At 37.1% G+C, this 17,764-nt stretch overlaps 2 protein-coding genes across 2 annotated transcripts in view; one reads left to right on the top strand and one right to left on the bottom strand.

Annotated features, from left to right (window-relative positions):
* Positions 1-2,857: 2,857 nt before the first annotated feature.
* Positions 2,858-7,410, bottom strand: LOC102803773 (uncharacterized). The gene is made up of 9 exons (XM_006821794.3): positions 7,296-7,410; positions 7,010-7,141; positions 5,413-5,581; positions 5,152-5,291; positions 4,903-5,010; positions 4,506-4,661; positions 4,199-4,360; positions 3,641-3,886; positions 2,858-3,396 (listed from the first exon to the last, which is right to left on the bottom strand). The coding sequence occupies exons 2-9, from the start codon at positions 7,121-7,123 to the stop codon at positions 3,283-3,285; spliced, it is 1,209 nt and encodes a 402-aa protein (XP_006821857.1). The 5' UTR covers positions 7,124-7,141; positions 7,296-7,410; the 3' UTR covers positions 2,858-3,282.
* Positions 7,411-10,095: 2,685 nt separating this feature from the next.
* The window catches only part of LOC100367085 (uncharacterized), a 47,467-nt gene continuing 39,798 nt past the window's right edge, over positions 10,096-17,764 (top strand). Inside the window, 1 exon segment of the mRNA XM_085496176.1 lies at positions 10,096-10,191. The gene's annotated coding sequence lies outside the window, so the exon portion shown is untranslated.

Here is a 17,764-nt window from a genome sequence, read left to right as displayed (position 1 = left end):
CATTTTTCGTTGTGTGCCTAGAAACACAGCACCGCTGTTTTGGTGAATATAGAACATGTTCTATTCAAGGATTTTGATATGCCAATCAAATAATTTTAACAACTCCTTACTAGAATTTCTCTTAGATTGTAGCAATGTTCAGGTTCCATGTACGTAAAACGTTTTAAGGATAGTAAAGATAAATATAAACTTGAATGTGAGGATGGGTTAACAGAATTTTCATTCTGACAAAGGTGTCAAGCAAGGCTGTAAAATGATTTACTGAAAATCGTCAGTTCTGATACATGTGATCCACTCATCTCTGTCTGCTCTATACTGATGATACTGTCATGTCGAAAACACAGGGTTTACAAGGCAGTGTTGACAATCTTTCATTGTATGTCAACACGTGGAAACCCGCAGTCAACACGTGGAAACCCGCAGTCAACACGTGGAAACCCGCCGTCAACACGTGGAAACCCGCCGTCAACACGTGGAAACCCGCCGTCAACACGTGGAAACCCGCCGTCAACACGTGGAAACCCGCAGTCAACACGTGGAAACCCGCAGTCAACACGTGGAAATTACAAACAAATCTAGACAGTGGTATTTTCTTTGAGAAACATAAATTAGTAGGGTTAGATCTTACAAATTACAGATTCGTGTAAATGGTAAATGTGAAGAGGGGCTCTAATAACTTAGAAAGAGCCTTTTTTCTTTGAAATAAAAAATTGGATTTAATCAAAATTCCAACATTTCACTTTTTCTCTCGTTTTTTTATATACACTAATCAGACCGATTTTAGTTTATGGCTGTGATGTCTCCAGTGATGAAACTTAAGATGTTCATACGAGTTTTTGTAGATTTCTGTTAGGCGTCTCTTACAATATTAAATTAAGTATTGAATAGTTTGACCGAACTAAGAATTCCACAAACTCACTGTAAATGGAAGCCTATTTGGTTGATAAAGCAATTACCAAATGGTATCTAAAAGTAACTTCCTTGCTGAATGACACCAAGCAAAGTCAGCTATATTCACTGATAAGGTAAAGTGAATCCATCTCAAGTTACCCAAATCCACAATAACCTCAAACGTCTTTTGTTTTACATTAGAAAACTGAAATTTTCAATGACAGTAGAGCCTCAACTAATGGAAAAACAAACTCTGAACTTATAGAACCATTTCGTTTTGGAAGCCTATCTTACAAAACTTGAAAACACAGATCTAGATGTCCGACTGATTGACAACATCCTTAATATTGAAGTAGGCCACCACAAGTGTTATTGATGGAAATAAAAGCAAATAGATGGAAATACCCTTTACATCACCCATGAAGATTGTACTTGAAAGCTGTATTTAGTGTTCATTTCTATGTAATCTGTCGACCCTCGCCGTTCTCAATTTCCGTGCGATTGCTGCTATGGACGGCGATGGGGAGACAGATTTTGTGGTTCTGTTGCTCTCTTGACACTGGCAACTGGCTTTTAGTTGCTTTTTTCCCCTATTCCTACGTGTTCCTGGTCGCATTTCGTATATACCAGTCAGACACTGACAAGTAAACTGTCCGGGACAGTCAATATGGGAATCACAGGTAGCGTCACCATTTACCAAGCTTTAATTTTTCAAGTGATTGGACGGTATCAAAGGAGTAAATTGTCGCTAGCCGTGAACATTCCAAACGGGAATACCTTTCCATATTTCTGAATTAATTAAAAACTTCAGATTCTCTTATGTAACATTTCATTGTATATAGTTTCAAACAAATGTCACAACACCGAAATGTTATTACCAGATTTGTTTTTGATTTGATGGAATATTTTTACATTTGCAATTTCTTTCGGTTTTAATTTGTCGTCAATACATTATATATATCTTCGTAATGCTATGATTTATCATTATTGGAAAATTGTACTGGGATTATTAATTTCCATACAGAGATAATCTACTCTTTCCAGATGTGGAACTTGAAAATTGAATAAAATTGCAACACTGCCCAGTCTTTACAGCCCGAGAACTCAAGAAATTTCAGCAATACAGAATTCCACAGCAGCGTTGTACCACCATAATAAACGCAACAAAGTAAGTTTACAATTTAAAAGTCACGTAGTAGATATTTCAGCAAACTATTAATTTTAATAGTTGTTGCAGTCAATTCTTTGGCTTAAAATAGACTACGGGGAAAAAATGTTTTAATATTTCATATAAATTGTTCTAGTTTATCTGAAAAATATTCTGGGGGGGGGGGGGGGGGATCACCCAGAAAATGAAATGCGAGTGTATAAATAGCGTTGGCCATTTATCCTCTCTCATAATATTTTATTGGAAAAAACAGATTTATGCATGGAAGAGACGCCATTGATGTAAACTGTTACTCTAATTCACTGCAACGTCATAAAATGGTACATTGATCTGGAAAGATTGTATTTATGTAAATAATTCATACATTATAAATAGGCTAGTTTGCGCAAGTTATCTACAAAACTAAACGTTAAAGATCAAACTTCAATATATTCCAATAATTTCATGCCCATGAGAATTGGATTTACCGTGCATTTGTTTGCGTATTCAGCAAAAGATTCAAGCATGGTACTCAAATTGAAAATAAAATGTTGTATTCTCCCAATACAGAACGTCATTAAAATAAGCTAAAATAGATGAATCATACTTGCTCATGACAGTGTTTTAGAGTTGGTGACTGACCAAACGTAATAATGCCATACAAACTACTTCAATCAGTCGAGTCCATCACGAAATTAGCACAGAGACATTGACGTCAAAGGTACGTGATATTAACTAGGGTAAATTCACTTGGTTGGACCGGTCGTGTAATTTACGCGGGGATTTAAAGAAATAAATACTGGAAACTCTGCAGCAACATTTTTTTTTAATTATTTAACTTTATTCAGATATTGTATTCGATAAAATAAAGATATAGCTCTGGTTTGTTTTTACAGTTTGGTGCTATACAAATATAAACAAGTGCCAGCAATCAGTGTTAAAAACTTACATCGGTAGAACATATTTACAGAATCATGCTATCGTTAATATTTACAATTGAGCGAATTAATCATTCTAATTTTAGTAAATTTTATATTAATTTGTTAGCTAGTGCTTGTATTTTTACAAAATATACATATGATACAAACATCAAAAATGTCACTGGAAGTCTTTGTCGATCTTTACAGGTTCGTCCAAATATTTAATTGCGAACAGACAGATTTTAATTTCGACTCGACCTCATTGAAAATAAATATACTAAAACGAAAAATAAAAAAAAACGAATACAATATTGTAAATATTACTTATGAATGGGAAAGATTCGTTTTGAACGCTGCCAATATTCTTGATTCGGTGAGAATTGGATGAAGACTAAGACTATTGAAGCGGGATTTACTGCTGTATTTGGTGCGAGCAGCCTGAAATACAAAATGCATAGCAAATTAATGATTGGTACTAGTTGCATGTAGCACAAGCAGCTTCTCTAAAATTGTGTAGCAAAATGGTGTTTTTATGGGGTAGGTGGGATAGAGTAGCGCCCGCAGTTAACACTTGCGCATTTTATTTACTACAAACTCTTGCCAATAGAACTATTGAAGCATACGTTCGATGAAACTTATTTTAACCGATCTGAATTTACACAACTTGAATGTTGTTACTTGCCTGTTGTTTGGCCTTTGGTGCCTTTAATAACAACTGTGCATATATATCGACACATTGAATCATATCTACTTCATTCAATCCAATGAAAGCGGTCAGAGAGTCTGTCCAACACGGCTGCTCGCCATTCTCGTAGATAATTTGCCTCGAGAAGTATAGCGCCGATGCAGCACGTAGTGATGGTGGATAGTTCAAAATGTCATTGTTGCAGATACTCAGATCCATCAAGTATCGTCCTAATGGTTGAACCTGTCAGAATAGCGAGAAATGTAGCTTTTGGGCAACGAATGGGGAAATTTGCTACAATTAGTATGCAAATTTGAACCACCCATGGAGTTTAAATTTAATACATTTAAAATTGTGGCCATTGTTAATACGATTTGATAATGCTCTTGAAATTAGAGTTTCCAAAAATGTATGCATTTGGGCGGGTTTTAGACCTGCGGCGGGACTCTATTTCCGTATACAATTTTTTTTTAATCTTATTTAGCAAAGTTTATTAAACTATCTAAATTAATCAGTTGTAAATTGTAGAAGAACTGACGTTGGTCATTTTCTTACCTGGTCATCTGTTTCTGATGTGATCGCTGTCAATAAATCGTAGAAATGAACAGGGGATACAAAATTAAGTTCAAATTCCACTTTTCGTAAAACTATAGCTTCCATGCGAAGAACATCCCTCCTTGAATACGAATGTGCGGTCAGAAAACACAGATTGTTCACCTACAAAGGTAATTAGAATATGTAGAAATGAAAGTCAATTTAAGGGTAGTATTTTTTACATTTATATTTAGATTCGTGAAAGGTACACGACAAATTTAGGCAGTTGTTTCACGACACTCGTATTAAGTTTAGTACGTTTTCTTACCTCAGTAGGATACCGTTCTTCTATTTTTGATGCAATAAGTAGACACGTGATGCCGAGTAGTTGAAGCTTATCCAGAGGTATTGATGAAACTGTCAAAAACTTGTCTATCAAATTCATCGTCAAAAACAGCGTCTCGTCCAGTAGTTCTAAGTGACACTGCAAACAAATAATTTTGGAAATCGCGAATGTTGGTAGTTGCAAATACCCCGTCTTGAACTTTCGTGAATGCAATGAGTTGTCTAACCTAGTGTAGCTTAGAATGTTATTCACATAATGGTAAAAATTAAATCACTAATATGTAGTGCTGGGAATAGCATTATGCTGATATTCATGTATATTCAGCAAGGTTCATTTTGCCAAGCGTCGATTTATGATGTTCATGGGAGAAGATACTTGCCTGTACTTGAATTAACCAATCTAGTAGAACGGTCCTGTTAACGCCATTACACGAGGCTTCTTTGTTTTTCCAATAACAGTTCAGTGGACAAGATTTTTTTTCCATATGCTACAGAGAACAAATTATCGGCCAAGCTAGTTAAATTTGCATAACTATTTCAGTCACAATGGTTCGTGCTGGCGCATCTGTTGCACCAATATATATATATTCAGTTGTACTGCAGTTCGTATATTAACTGGCTATCATTACCTGTAAATACTTGTAAATGTCATCGAGATATTCTGGAAACTGAAATGGGTCATTTGTAGATATTGATGGCGCTGCATTGCAACATTCGTCTACTAAATCGCTCAGCTTAACAAGGGACTCCAGTTGCACTTCGTTCTTTTCTGCAAGGACAAAACTTTCGATTACAAAAAAGGAATCCAATCACGAGTCTGTTAAAACTTTAACACTAAACTTGCACCTTTCGTACGCCACCCTCCATATGGTAAACAATAAAATACTTGCCCTTAATTGGGGATAAAGACGACAGCGATTTCTTAAGGCGTTTTGCCATTTTTGTTCGTCCATTAGGTAGTTTCTTTGCCCCAATATGGGGTTTGTTTTCTGCAACATACTTTCTCAATGGGATTCTGGAACGGGATTTAAATTTGGACAGGACTTTTCCTTCTTGAATCTGAAAAACAAAATAATCAAGTACTGGAATATGTATTGCCACTTTATTACAATTTGGTAATATGTGTACAAGCCTTGATAAAACGCGTGCTGATAACCATCATTCCATAATTCGTTGAATCAGTTTTACTGTAGTACGGAGTAACTGAATTTTTAAACATTACATACCCATACAGATTTGTTTTCAAAGGATAAAAGAATGCCTGAACGAAATATAATTTGCATTTTGGTTGCTAGGTAGTCACGGCCGGACACGTATTTATACAGTATTGTAATTTTTCTATGAAACTAAATTGTATAACCAGGGGACACGATATAACATCGCAAATACTTCAGAGATCTTTATTACAGCACATATTAGGAAGTTTTTAACCGAAAGCAATGATCAAGCGAACGCAGCACTAAAAATTTAACAAATTGGTACGATTGGATAAGTGTCTTGGAAGTTTATGATGAATATGCTAGTTTCATACCAAATTCGAACGAGTGATCGGTTGTAGCAAAGAACGGCCGAGTGGATTCGTATGGATGTGAATGGTGCCAGGCTGGCGACAACATGCATAATGGCAGATAGGGTTTTTATCTATATTGGAAGCAATAATGGGTCAAAATGATTTTTTTTTTGTTGCGTGTAGATGCAATTTGCAGTTTTCTGCTTGGTGTGGATTAAAGAACTTAGTCCCGAGCGTACATAGTCGTTCGTGTTTTTTTAGCAAAAATTGTGGATTCACTGGACATAACCAAGTATACTGTAGCAGATGACCATTTGAGGAGGAATAGTCAGTGACAAGTTAGTACAGCGACTCGGAAAGGTATTCAAAAATACATTGCTGTATTGAGATCCATTGCACGATAACGTGTCCGGTTGAGTGCGACCATAGACTTGCTTAGAATATCTAGTTTATTTTTTGGAGTTTTTCTCAATAAAAATGGTCTGTGTATAAAAGGGTGAAAGCCGGTTTACCGCGAATGTGAAAAAGGCACAGAAAAAATAAACTAAATGCTATATCCTGCAAGTATAAAGTGATCACGGAATATGGGGCACTAAGTGATCGGAAAGAGGCAAGGCCCCACTTCGTTACACTCCACAACTATTTAGTAGATATAAACTGACCTATAAAAAAAAAACCCACAAGACCAGAGTTGTAGACGTTCATTTCGAGTACTGAACAGTCATTGACGAGCAGACCAGTTTGAAATGCTCGTCATACGAGCATGTTATTTAAAAAGATGAGCACCATAACAAACCTAAACACGAAGTAACCCGGGCATCACGATTCAGTGTACTTTCATTTAGGATCAATTAAATGTTGAACACACACTAGGCAAATTTCTCAAAGCAAGCAAACAATGGAAAGAAGGAATGGGGCTACTACGTGGCCATTGTGACTCGGCTAAATTTCAACAGTAAATACATATCAGCGCTCACCTGTCTCAACTTGTTGTTCACCATGACGTCACCTAATGGCTGCCTCGCAGTTTTTCCAACCATCACTGCTGACGGTTGGAACTGCACACAAGCCTGACTCGTCGAAGGTAACATTATTAATATGTTTATAACCTACGGGGCAAAGAACATTACATAGAGAATAGAGGAATGCGACAGTTACAATGCGGGTGTCAGTGTCCGGTCAAAAGGACACTCACAATTAAATTGCTCTACACTGGGCTGTGATAAAGTCCATTAGAAACGAAACCGGATTTGCTGGTCCTACCTTTGAGTTACATCGATAATCTCATAGCGATACTGAGCGGCCCTGTTTGCTGTCACGAAATATTTATACCAAGCAGTATCCCACGCTCGTTGGGATGCCCTGCATTCAATTGGCTGTTGTCAGGTTGTTATCTAATTACGTCACGAGCGACGTTTTTAATTGGCTATTACTGGAAAAAAAATAGCGCCAATTTCGACATTCAGTCATATGTAAATATGTATCTGGCTATCGTCCAATCGGTAGGCTCAAATAATAGCAGGTGTTTTAATTTACGTCGAACGTTTCATCATTAACTGTTCTTCTAAAAATGCGTGGATTGTGATGTACTTGGTGTAGACATAACATATGCTAGTTATTAACTCATAGATTTGATTGCAACAAATAGTTTTCATTAGATATCTTTTAACTTAACTATTAAAAAGCCACCCAAAGAAATAACTGACCCATTGTAGAAAATGATTTTTTTGGTAGAAAACCAAACCGTGAACACCGTCGAGGTCGGACGAAAAATAAAAAATAATTGTTGCTTTTCTAAACGTGTTTGACACATACTATTTTCATGTTACAACACTAACGATCGAAATAACGCTAGACAATGCCAACGTAGTATTTTATTGATCGCACGCGTTTTACGTAAATTCAATTAGTGTGTTTCTTTCATAATATGCAATAAACAAGACGCCCATTTTGACAACAATAACGCTGTATTGATACCGGCAAATATAACGTGTCTATTCGAAACATGTCGAAAGTTGTCGTCTGCGTATTTGTTATCAATTCGACGTCACGATATCTGTGTTTGGTTTTCAACAGTGTTCTCCCAGCGTGCATTCTGTATCGGCTTACGATCTCACTGTGTTATATTACTATTGTCACTAAAATTATAATCTTTGGAGAGGCGAATGACATAGGGTGTGTATGTGTTGGGGGGGGCAATGCGTAACTGACAGTCTTAGTAATCCCCGGGAAAGTTGAAAAGTATACAGTAAATGATTTGGTATTAGTTTTAAAGGACGGGGATGGGAGCGACTTTGATGGTTTAAAAGAGCGTCCTGTTACTTGTAAACTTTCAAATTAAGTACCCCCTATCTGTAGACAAAGTGGAACATTGCGCACACCGTACTTCTATAGTGCGACTATGGAAGGTACTGTCCAAGATATATCTAACTTCAATACTTGTTTCAGTCAGTTTTATGGCTATACGGAATCGTTTTTCCTCCAAAATTTCCCATCAATTATGAATCGTCGTGACTGTATGAATCCTATTTACCCAAAGTTGATGGGTACGAAATACGCTGAAAATCCCTCCCAGCAGTCCAACTGATTATCGCTGATTATGGAGATTATCGCTGTGTGTAGTTACGGTTGCGGTTTTTGTCGCAGCCGAGCATATTGGTATTGTTAATATTCTGTAATAAATATAACAATCATTGATGCCAGATGGTGGGTAAATCTAGTCAAATTAATAGCATTTGGTGTGTTTAGATCCGGTTGCTCCATTTACTGAATATTAATCTCTGTATATATATATATGAGTGCTGAGTACGAAACAGTGCTGTCGAGTTTCAATATTCATGTAGCTGTGTCTTAATAAATAACTATTACCGTGTCTATCCGCTCTCAGACTACATATACTTTTTTTGAGCAATTTTGTTTTCTTGGAATCGACTCTCGTATCTACACTATACATATATCGGTTAGAAGCACTGTCAAATAATGCAAAACACAATGATAGTCTGACAACAAATTCCATACACCACGGTGACAAAAACACGCTAATTGTTCAAATATGTGGCTCAAAATATGTAGAAATGTGTTTTCAATCAACAAGTCTCATTTTGTTTTCTCCCTTCTGTGTGAGGGTGCCATTTCACGTGTACTCGGACATCGGTTGTAAAATTCAGTAATTAACATATCTGCAGTATAAATCCTTGCTACAAATAAGACTGATAAGACCAGCTGATTTGCGTGATTTGCGTTGCACATTTGTTGGTTTTGGATATGTTTGAGAAAGGGGACGGCAAACCATATCTGGTATTACGATACAAAGACCATTCTAACAAAAAGTGAAATTTACTGGGCACCAAAACAGTAACAACTAATTAATATACTTTTATTTTGTTGGAAAAACATGAAAAATATTTTCTTTGTTCTCGTGACCGTGACAAAAGCAATCTCAAACTGAAGAGGATCATCGCCGAAGTGCTGCTCCGGGCAGGGCCAGATGATCTCATCTTATCCTGACCTGTTTGTTGTACTATAACACTTGAATAACTAATTTAGATTATCTTCCTATAGACTGAAACATGAGAAGTTTTGAAATCCAAACTTTGGCTGCTACAACTTTTACTCACTGAGTTACACTATCATATAATACTGATATTTTAGAAATGCCTCTCTTTTTTATTTTGTCTTGAGGAGAGCACAAGTGATAATAAAATAAATTTGATATTTGGCGGCCACCATATAGTAAATATCGCATTTATTATACATTATATTATCACTTGTGCGCCAGCTGACTGTAAAGTGGTTGTGTGAGACTCGTGAGACCCGCGTGCATGAGACCATGGCATGACAATAAACGCCCTCACCATTGTTTCCGGTATATGTGACCCCTTAGGCGACTAAGAATACTTGTTACCCGAATTCAAAAAGAGACTTTCTCGAATTTCTAATTTGGCAACGCCGTGGATGGATGGATGGCTAATTGGTTCTCGGAGTAATTATGATACGCTTCTAAAATACAGAGAGAAGAACAACATATTTTTGTTACGCATATACGTACTTCATACACGCACGCAAATGGTATTGAATTCATGTTCGTAGTCTTTACTTTAGAACCTGGACCTGGCCACAGCATTTATAACGATACATTTGACTTGCATTGAGTCTTATGGTAAGTAATGTAGACTTAATTAACGTGCTTGTATTGGAATGTAAAGTGTGCTCCAGGCAGCGTAATATGTGTGGTGCAACGCTGAGATTCCGTTCTCGCGTGACATGTCACGAATATTGTCCTGTCAGTGTACAAAACTGACCATTATTATTGCGTGAAAGTCACTAACTGAAGTGTAGTGTCGGTCTGTCTACTAGTCTATGAACGGTCAAATGACCTCATAAAGGGGCCACTAAAACATACTTCATGGAAAGTCGTGCGTGCTCACCATCGCCGCACGTTTCAACTTTTACATGCGTTAGGTCAAGCCTAGAACCGTTTTGACAGTGTTATACCTGTTCAGTTAGTTCAGGTGTTTGGTTGGTTACGTTTACACGGCTTATTGTAATCGAAGAAACGAAACGAAACGAAATGGGATGACATACATAATAAAAAATAAACTGTAATCAGAGAAAATAGGTTTTATACGCACAATATTTACAAAATATTTGCCGAAAATAACAATAGTTTAATTAGTAAATGGCTTGTTTCGCTAATTACAGATAATCAGAAATCTGTAAGCAGCGAAACAAGTGTCTTGCACGTATTTTACAGCCAAAATAAAGTCAGCTTGGACTTTCAGTTGTGAGACGTGATGAAACAAACTCTGCCATTGATAGATTGGGAGACTGAAAAAACAAAATAAACTCCATCAAAGGCGGCGACCTAGCGTGTTGGAAATACATGGAATACGTTGTGACACAGTCTCACCAGCCTCTTTCACTCGCGCAATATAATTATGCTAATTCCCAACGCACTTATATTTAATACCGCTTGACTAGGAAAAAACATGGTAAGAAAAATGTAAATCAGACTTGTAATTACTCGTAACTCAACACAAACGCAACATTGATCACTGTAAAAGTGGATAAATTTGAACCAGCCATCAAATTCTCTGTGAATGTCAATCAAAATAAACTTGATGTTTAGAAAGACAAAAAAACTAAGTCAAGTAGGGGATATTCCTCTCAATAATATGTTGTGAAATGTACTTTGTCAGCCGCTATATCATTTAGAATTATGCAAAAGCAAAAGCATGGCATACTGGATTCCACAATCTAATTGCAAGAAGTGTCATCTTGAAATGGAAAGAACTATAGTTTAAACTGTAGATAATTAAAACTGACTCACAGGAAACGTAAGTCGTTTGTTTTACATGTAGGTGGGGTGTAAACCATTATATGAAAGGTGCTGGGTATTAGACAGACCATTCTTTCAGAATTTTTTTTTTTATTCTGGATCATACAATTTACTAATTTTATTTGGTCCAGTGAACAATGTTTCAGTAAATTTTAAAAAGAAATGTGATTTACTCTCTGTGCTATTGAGATAAGAATCATTATAACCAAATTCGGGTATAACAAATTAAAACATAATTGTAGAAAAAACTTTTATTTTCACTGTCAATTGTTCTTCCACTCCATCATAAATTTTTTCAGGAGATTATTTTCATCTTCACTAGTAGTGATATATATCGCTTCATGTGAGTCGTGTTGTAACTGATCTTGCATGTCGTGCATCACGGTTCACATGTCAGCCACCCACATGGAAGTGCTGTGAAACAACTCTTATTTCAATAATATCATTTCTAATATATTTAACCTTATAATGGTTATGGTTAGACATGCATCAGGCACTCCAGGTTTTATGTGAAAAATAAGAAAGACAATACAACAGTTTTAATATACATGTACACATACATAATTCCGTTGTTAGAGATGTTCCCATGACAATTTGAAACAACTTTCCTGGTACTGTGGAATAATTTATTTCCACTTTTTTTCTGAAAAAATATTTACATATACATTGTATAAAAACAAAGATTAAAGAAAATTATTGGTCCAGTGAAGATTGTGGTTTCCAGTGATGATGTATCCATCTTCAAATAGTCATTCACAGTAGTAGATCTATTCACTGATTGATTGCTGTCACCAACTGTCTTCATCCACTAATTCTGCATGTTAACACTTCATCATTTGACACTCGTTAATTTCTTTAGTTTTTGGTACACAAAATAGTTCTTTACAACCCCAATGAAGTAAATGAACTTTTAAACAGGAATTATTCTGAGAAAGTGGTTAACGTTTGTAAACTTTACATCATCACCACGAGACATAAGTCGCATTTTAATTAAATACAATTTTAAACATAGTTATTAATATGTCACTGTCTTTTGAAAAGACATTAAATATTAATGCATTTTTCTGCTTAAACATAAAATCTAGTTTACAAACAATGTGCTGTTAGCCAATGCTTACACTATTTTACCCTATAGAGAAGCACAGTAACTACTATGCAATGTTAGCCACTGGCTTATACTATTTTACCCTATAGAGAAGCACAGTAACTACTATGCAATGTTAGCCACTGGCTTACACTATTTTATCCTATAGAGAAGCACAGTAACTACTATGCAATGTTAGCCACTGGCTTATACTATTTTACCCTATAGAGAAGCACAGTAACTACTATGCAATGTTAGCCACTGGCTTATACTATTTTACCCTATAGAGAAGCACAGTAACTACTATGCAATGTTAGCCACTGGCTTATACTATTTTACCCTATAGAGAAGCACAGTAACTACTATGCAATGTTAGCCACTGGCTTACACTATTTTACCCTATAGAGAAGCACAGTAACTACTATGCAATGTTAGCCACTGGCTTACACTATTTTACCCTATAGAGAAGCACAGTAACTACTATGCAATGTTAGCCACTGGCTTATACTATTTCATCCTATAGAGAAGCACAGTAACTACTATGCAATGTTAGCCATTGGCTTACACTATTTTACCCTATAGAGAAGCACAGTAACTACTATGCAATGTTAGCCACTGGCTTACACTATTTTACCCTATAGAGAAGCACAGTAACTACTATGCAATGTTAGCCACTGGCTTACACTATTTTACCCTATAGAGTAGCACAGTAACTACTATGCAATATTAGCCACTGGCTTACACTATTTCACCCTATAGAGAAGCACAGTAACTACTATGCAATGTTAGCCACTGGCTTACACTATTTTACCCTATAGAGAAGCACAGTAACTACTATGCAATGTTAGCCACTGGCTTACACTATTTCACCCTATAGAGAAGCACAGTAACTACTATGCAATGTTAGCCACTGGCTTACACTATTTTACCCTATAGAGAAGCACAGTAACTACTATGCAATATTAGCCACTGGCTTACACTATTTTATCCTATAAAGAAGCACAGTAACTACTATGCAATATTAGCCACTGGCTTACACTATTTTACCCTATAGAGAAGCACAGTAACTACTATGCAATGTTAGCCACTGGTTTACACTATTTTATCCTATAGAGAAGCACAGTAACTACTATGCAATGTTAGCCACTGGCTTACACTATTTTACCCTATAGAGAAGCACAGTAACTACTATGCAATGTTAGCCACTGGCTTACACTATTTTACCCTATAGAGAAGCACAGTAACTACTATGCAATGTTAGCCACTGGCTTACACTATTTTACCCTATAGAGAAGCACAGTAACTACTATGCAATGTTAGCCACTGGCTTACACTATTTTACCCTATAGAGAAGCACAGTAACTACTATGCAATGTTAGCCACTGGCTTACACTATTTCACCCTATAGAGAAGCACAGTAACTACTATGCAATGTTAGCCACTGGCTTACACTATTTTACCCTATAGAGAAGCACAGTAACTACTATGCAATGTTAGCCACTGGCTTACACTATTTTACCCTATAGAGAAGCACAGTAACTACTATGCAATGTTAGCCACTGGCTTACACTATTTTACCCTATAGAGAAGCACAGTAACTACTATGCAATATTAGCCACTGGCTTACACTATTTTATCCTATAGAGAAGCACAGTAACTACTATGCAATATTAGCCACTGGCTTACACTATTTTACCCTATAGAGAAGCACAGTAACTACTATGCAATGTTAGCCACTGGTTTACACTATTTTATCCTATAGAGAAGCACAGTAACTACTATGCAATGTTAGCCACTGGCTTACACTATTTTACCCTATAGAGAAGCACAGTAACTACTATGCAATGTTAGCCACTGGCTTATACTATTTTACCCTATAGAGAAGCACAGTAACTACTATGCAATGTTAGCCACTGGCTTACATTATTTTATCCTATAGAGAAGCACAGTAACTACTATGCAATGTTAGCCACTGGCTTACACTATTTTACCCTATAGAGAAGCACAGTAACTACTATGCAATGTTAGCCACTGGCTTACACTATTTCACCCTATAGAGAAGCACAGTAACTACTATGCAATGTTAGCCACTGGCTTACACTATTTCACCCTATAGAGAAGCACAGTAACTACTATGCAATGTTAGCCACTGGCTTACACTATTTTACCCTATAGAGAAGCACAGTAACTACTATGCAATGTTAGCCACTGGCTTACACTATTTCACCCTATAGAGAAGCACAGTAACTACTATGCAATGTTAGCCACTGGCTTACACTATTTCACCCTATAGAGAAGCACAGTAACTACTATGCAATGTTAGCCACTGGCTTACACTATTTTACCCTATAGAGAAGCACAGTAACTACTATGCAATATTAGCCACTGGCTTACACTATTTTACCCTATAGAGAAGCACAGTAACTACTATGCAATGTTAGCCACTGGCTTACACTATTTTATCCTATAGAGAAGCACAGTAACTACTATGCAATATTAGCCACTGGCTTACACTATTTTACCCTATAGAGAAGCACAGTAACTACTATGCAATATTAGCCACTGGCTTACACTATTTTACCCTATAGAGAAGCACAGTAACTACTATGCAATGTTAGCCACTGGCTTACACTATTTTATCCTATAGAGAAGCACAGTAACTACTATGCAATGTTAGCCACTGGCTTACACTATTTTACCCTATAGAGAAGCACAGTAACTACTATGCAATGTTAGCCACTGGCTTACACTATTTTACCCTATAGAGAAGCACAGTAACTACTATGCAATGTTAGCCACTGGCTTACACTATTTTACCCTATAGAGAAGCACAGTAACTACTATGCAATGTTAGCCACTGGCTTATACTATTTTACCCTATAGAGAAGCACAGTAACTACTATGCAATGTTAGCCACTGGCTTACATTATTTTATCCTATAGAGAAGCACAGTAACTACTATGCAATGTTAGCCACTGGCTTACACTATTTTACCCTATAGAGAAGCACAGTAACTACTATGCAATGTTAGCCACTGGCTTACATTATTTTATCCTATAGAGAAGCACAGTAACTACTATGCAATGTTAGCCATTGGCTTACACTATTTTACCCTATAGAGAAGCACAGTAACTACTATGCAATGTTAGCCACTGGCTTACACTATTTTACCCTATAGAGAAGCACAGTAACTACTATGCAATGTTAGCCACTGGCTTACACTATTTTACCCTATAGAGAAGCACAGTAACTACTATGCAATGTTAGCCACTGGCTTACACTATTTCACCCTATAGAGAAGCACAGTAACTACTATGCAATGTTAGCCACTGGCTTACACTATTTCACCCTATAGAGAAGCACAGTAACTACTATGCAATGTTAGCCACTGGCTTACACTATTTCACCCTATAGAGAAGCACAGTAACTACTATGCAATATTAGCCACTGGCTTACACTATTTTACCCTATAGAGAAGCACAGTAACTACTATGCAATGTTAGCCACTGGCTTACACTATTTTATCCTATAGAGAAGCACAGTAACTACTATGCAATATTAGCCACTGGCTTACACTATTTTACCCTATAGAGAAGCACAGTAACTACTATGCAATATTAGCCACTGGCTTACACTATTTTACCCTATAGAGAAGCACAGTAACTACTATGCAATGTTAGCCACTGGCTTACACTATTTTACCCTATAGAGAAGCACAGTAACTACTATGCAATGTTAGCCACTGGCTTACACTATTTTATCCTATAGAGAAGCACAGTAACTACTATGCAATGTTAGCCACTGGCTTACACTATTTTACCCTATAGAGAAGCACAGTAACTACTATGCAATGTTAGCCACTGGCTTACACTATTTTACCCTATAGAGAAGCACAGTAACTACTATGCAATGTTAGCCACTGGCTTACACTATTTCACCCTATAGAGAAGCACAGTAACTACTATGCAATGTTAGCCACTGGCTTACACTATTTTACCCTATAGAGAAGCACAGTAACTACTACGCAATGTTAGCCACTGGCTTACACTATTTTACCCTATAGAGAAGCACAGTAACTACTTGTATTTATATTTATTGTATATGAAACATTTGAAGCATGTGTGTCCATCGTTCTAAAACAAATGCTGTTCTCTACTGAATCACATTTTACTCATCAATTCCTTTTTTAGGGCCAAATATATATTTGTGTCAACTGCAATGACTTACTGCATCAGTTGCTGCTATTTATGGTGTGAAATGCTGTCTATTATTAGAATTATTAATGTAGTATTTTGTTAGTGTTTCATTTCATTAGTCATCTGTTTCAGTTTGCATGTTGTATTATTTGTACATGTCTGAAATAACATTTGTAAAGAAGTTGATCATGCATACCGTGGCGGATATCATGAATACCGTGGCGGATATCATGAATACCATGGCGGATATCATGAATACCGTGGCGGATATCATGAATACCATGGCGGATATCCTGGATACCGTGGCGGATATCCTGGATACCGTGGCGGATGTCATGAATACCGCGGCGGATATCCTGGATACCGCGGCGGATATCCTGGATACCGCGGCGGATATCCTGGATACCGCGGCGGATATCCTGGATACCGCGGCGGATATCCTGGATACCGCGGCGGATATCCTGGATACCGCGGCGGATATCCTGGATACCGCGGCGGATATCCTGGATACCGCGGCGGATATCCTGGATACCGCGGCGGATATCCTGGATACCGTGGCGGATATCCTGGATACCGTGGCGGATATCCTGGATACCGTGGCGGATATCCTGGATACCGTGGCGGATATCCTGGATACCGTGGCGGATATCCTGGATACCGTGGCGGATATCCTGGATACCGTGGCGGATATCCTGGATACCGTGGCGGATATCCTGGATACCGTGGCGGATATCCTGGATACCGTGGCGGATGGCATTTTAGACATAACAAAATATTATGGAATGTAAGCAGATGTGAGAAAGCAATCAATTATCTTAATTATGGATACAATAGTTGGAATTATGATGGGGAGGGAGATCAAATTTATATAATGTCATGAAAATATGCAAAAAATGTATAATATACAAGATATTTCAAGTTATGTACTATGGACGTTCTGTGAAGTTAGGTGACCTGATGATCTTTCTATTTATTTTGAATGGCTTACAACACAGGAAATGTCAAAGCACGGATTGCTGTTTTTCCCAAAGTCGAAATTAACATAACACTTACAGCAATTCTCAGGAGTATTGGGGCAGCCAATTTGCAAACTCGCTAGCGAATTGGCTGACTG

The sequence above is a fragment of the Saccoglossus kowalevskii genome, chromosome 2 (assembly GCF_978046115.1).
Source record: "Saccoglossus kowalevskii chromosome 2, keSacKowa6.1, whole genome shotgun sequence".
NCBI classification, from domain to species: Eukaryota; Metazoa; Hemichordata; class Enteropneusta; family Harrimaniidae; genus Saccoglossus; species Saccoglossus kowalevskii.
The sequence above is the reverse complement of the archived record's forward strand: the minus strand, read 5'-3'. Positions and strand labels throughout refer to the sequence as shown.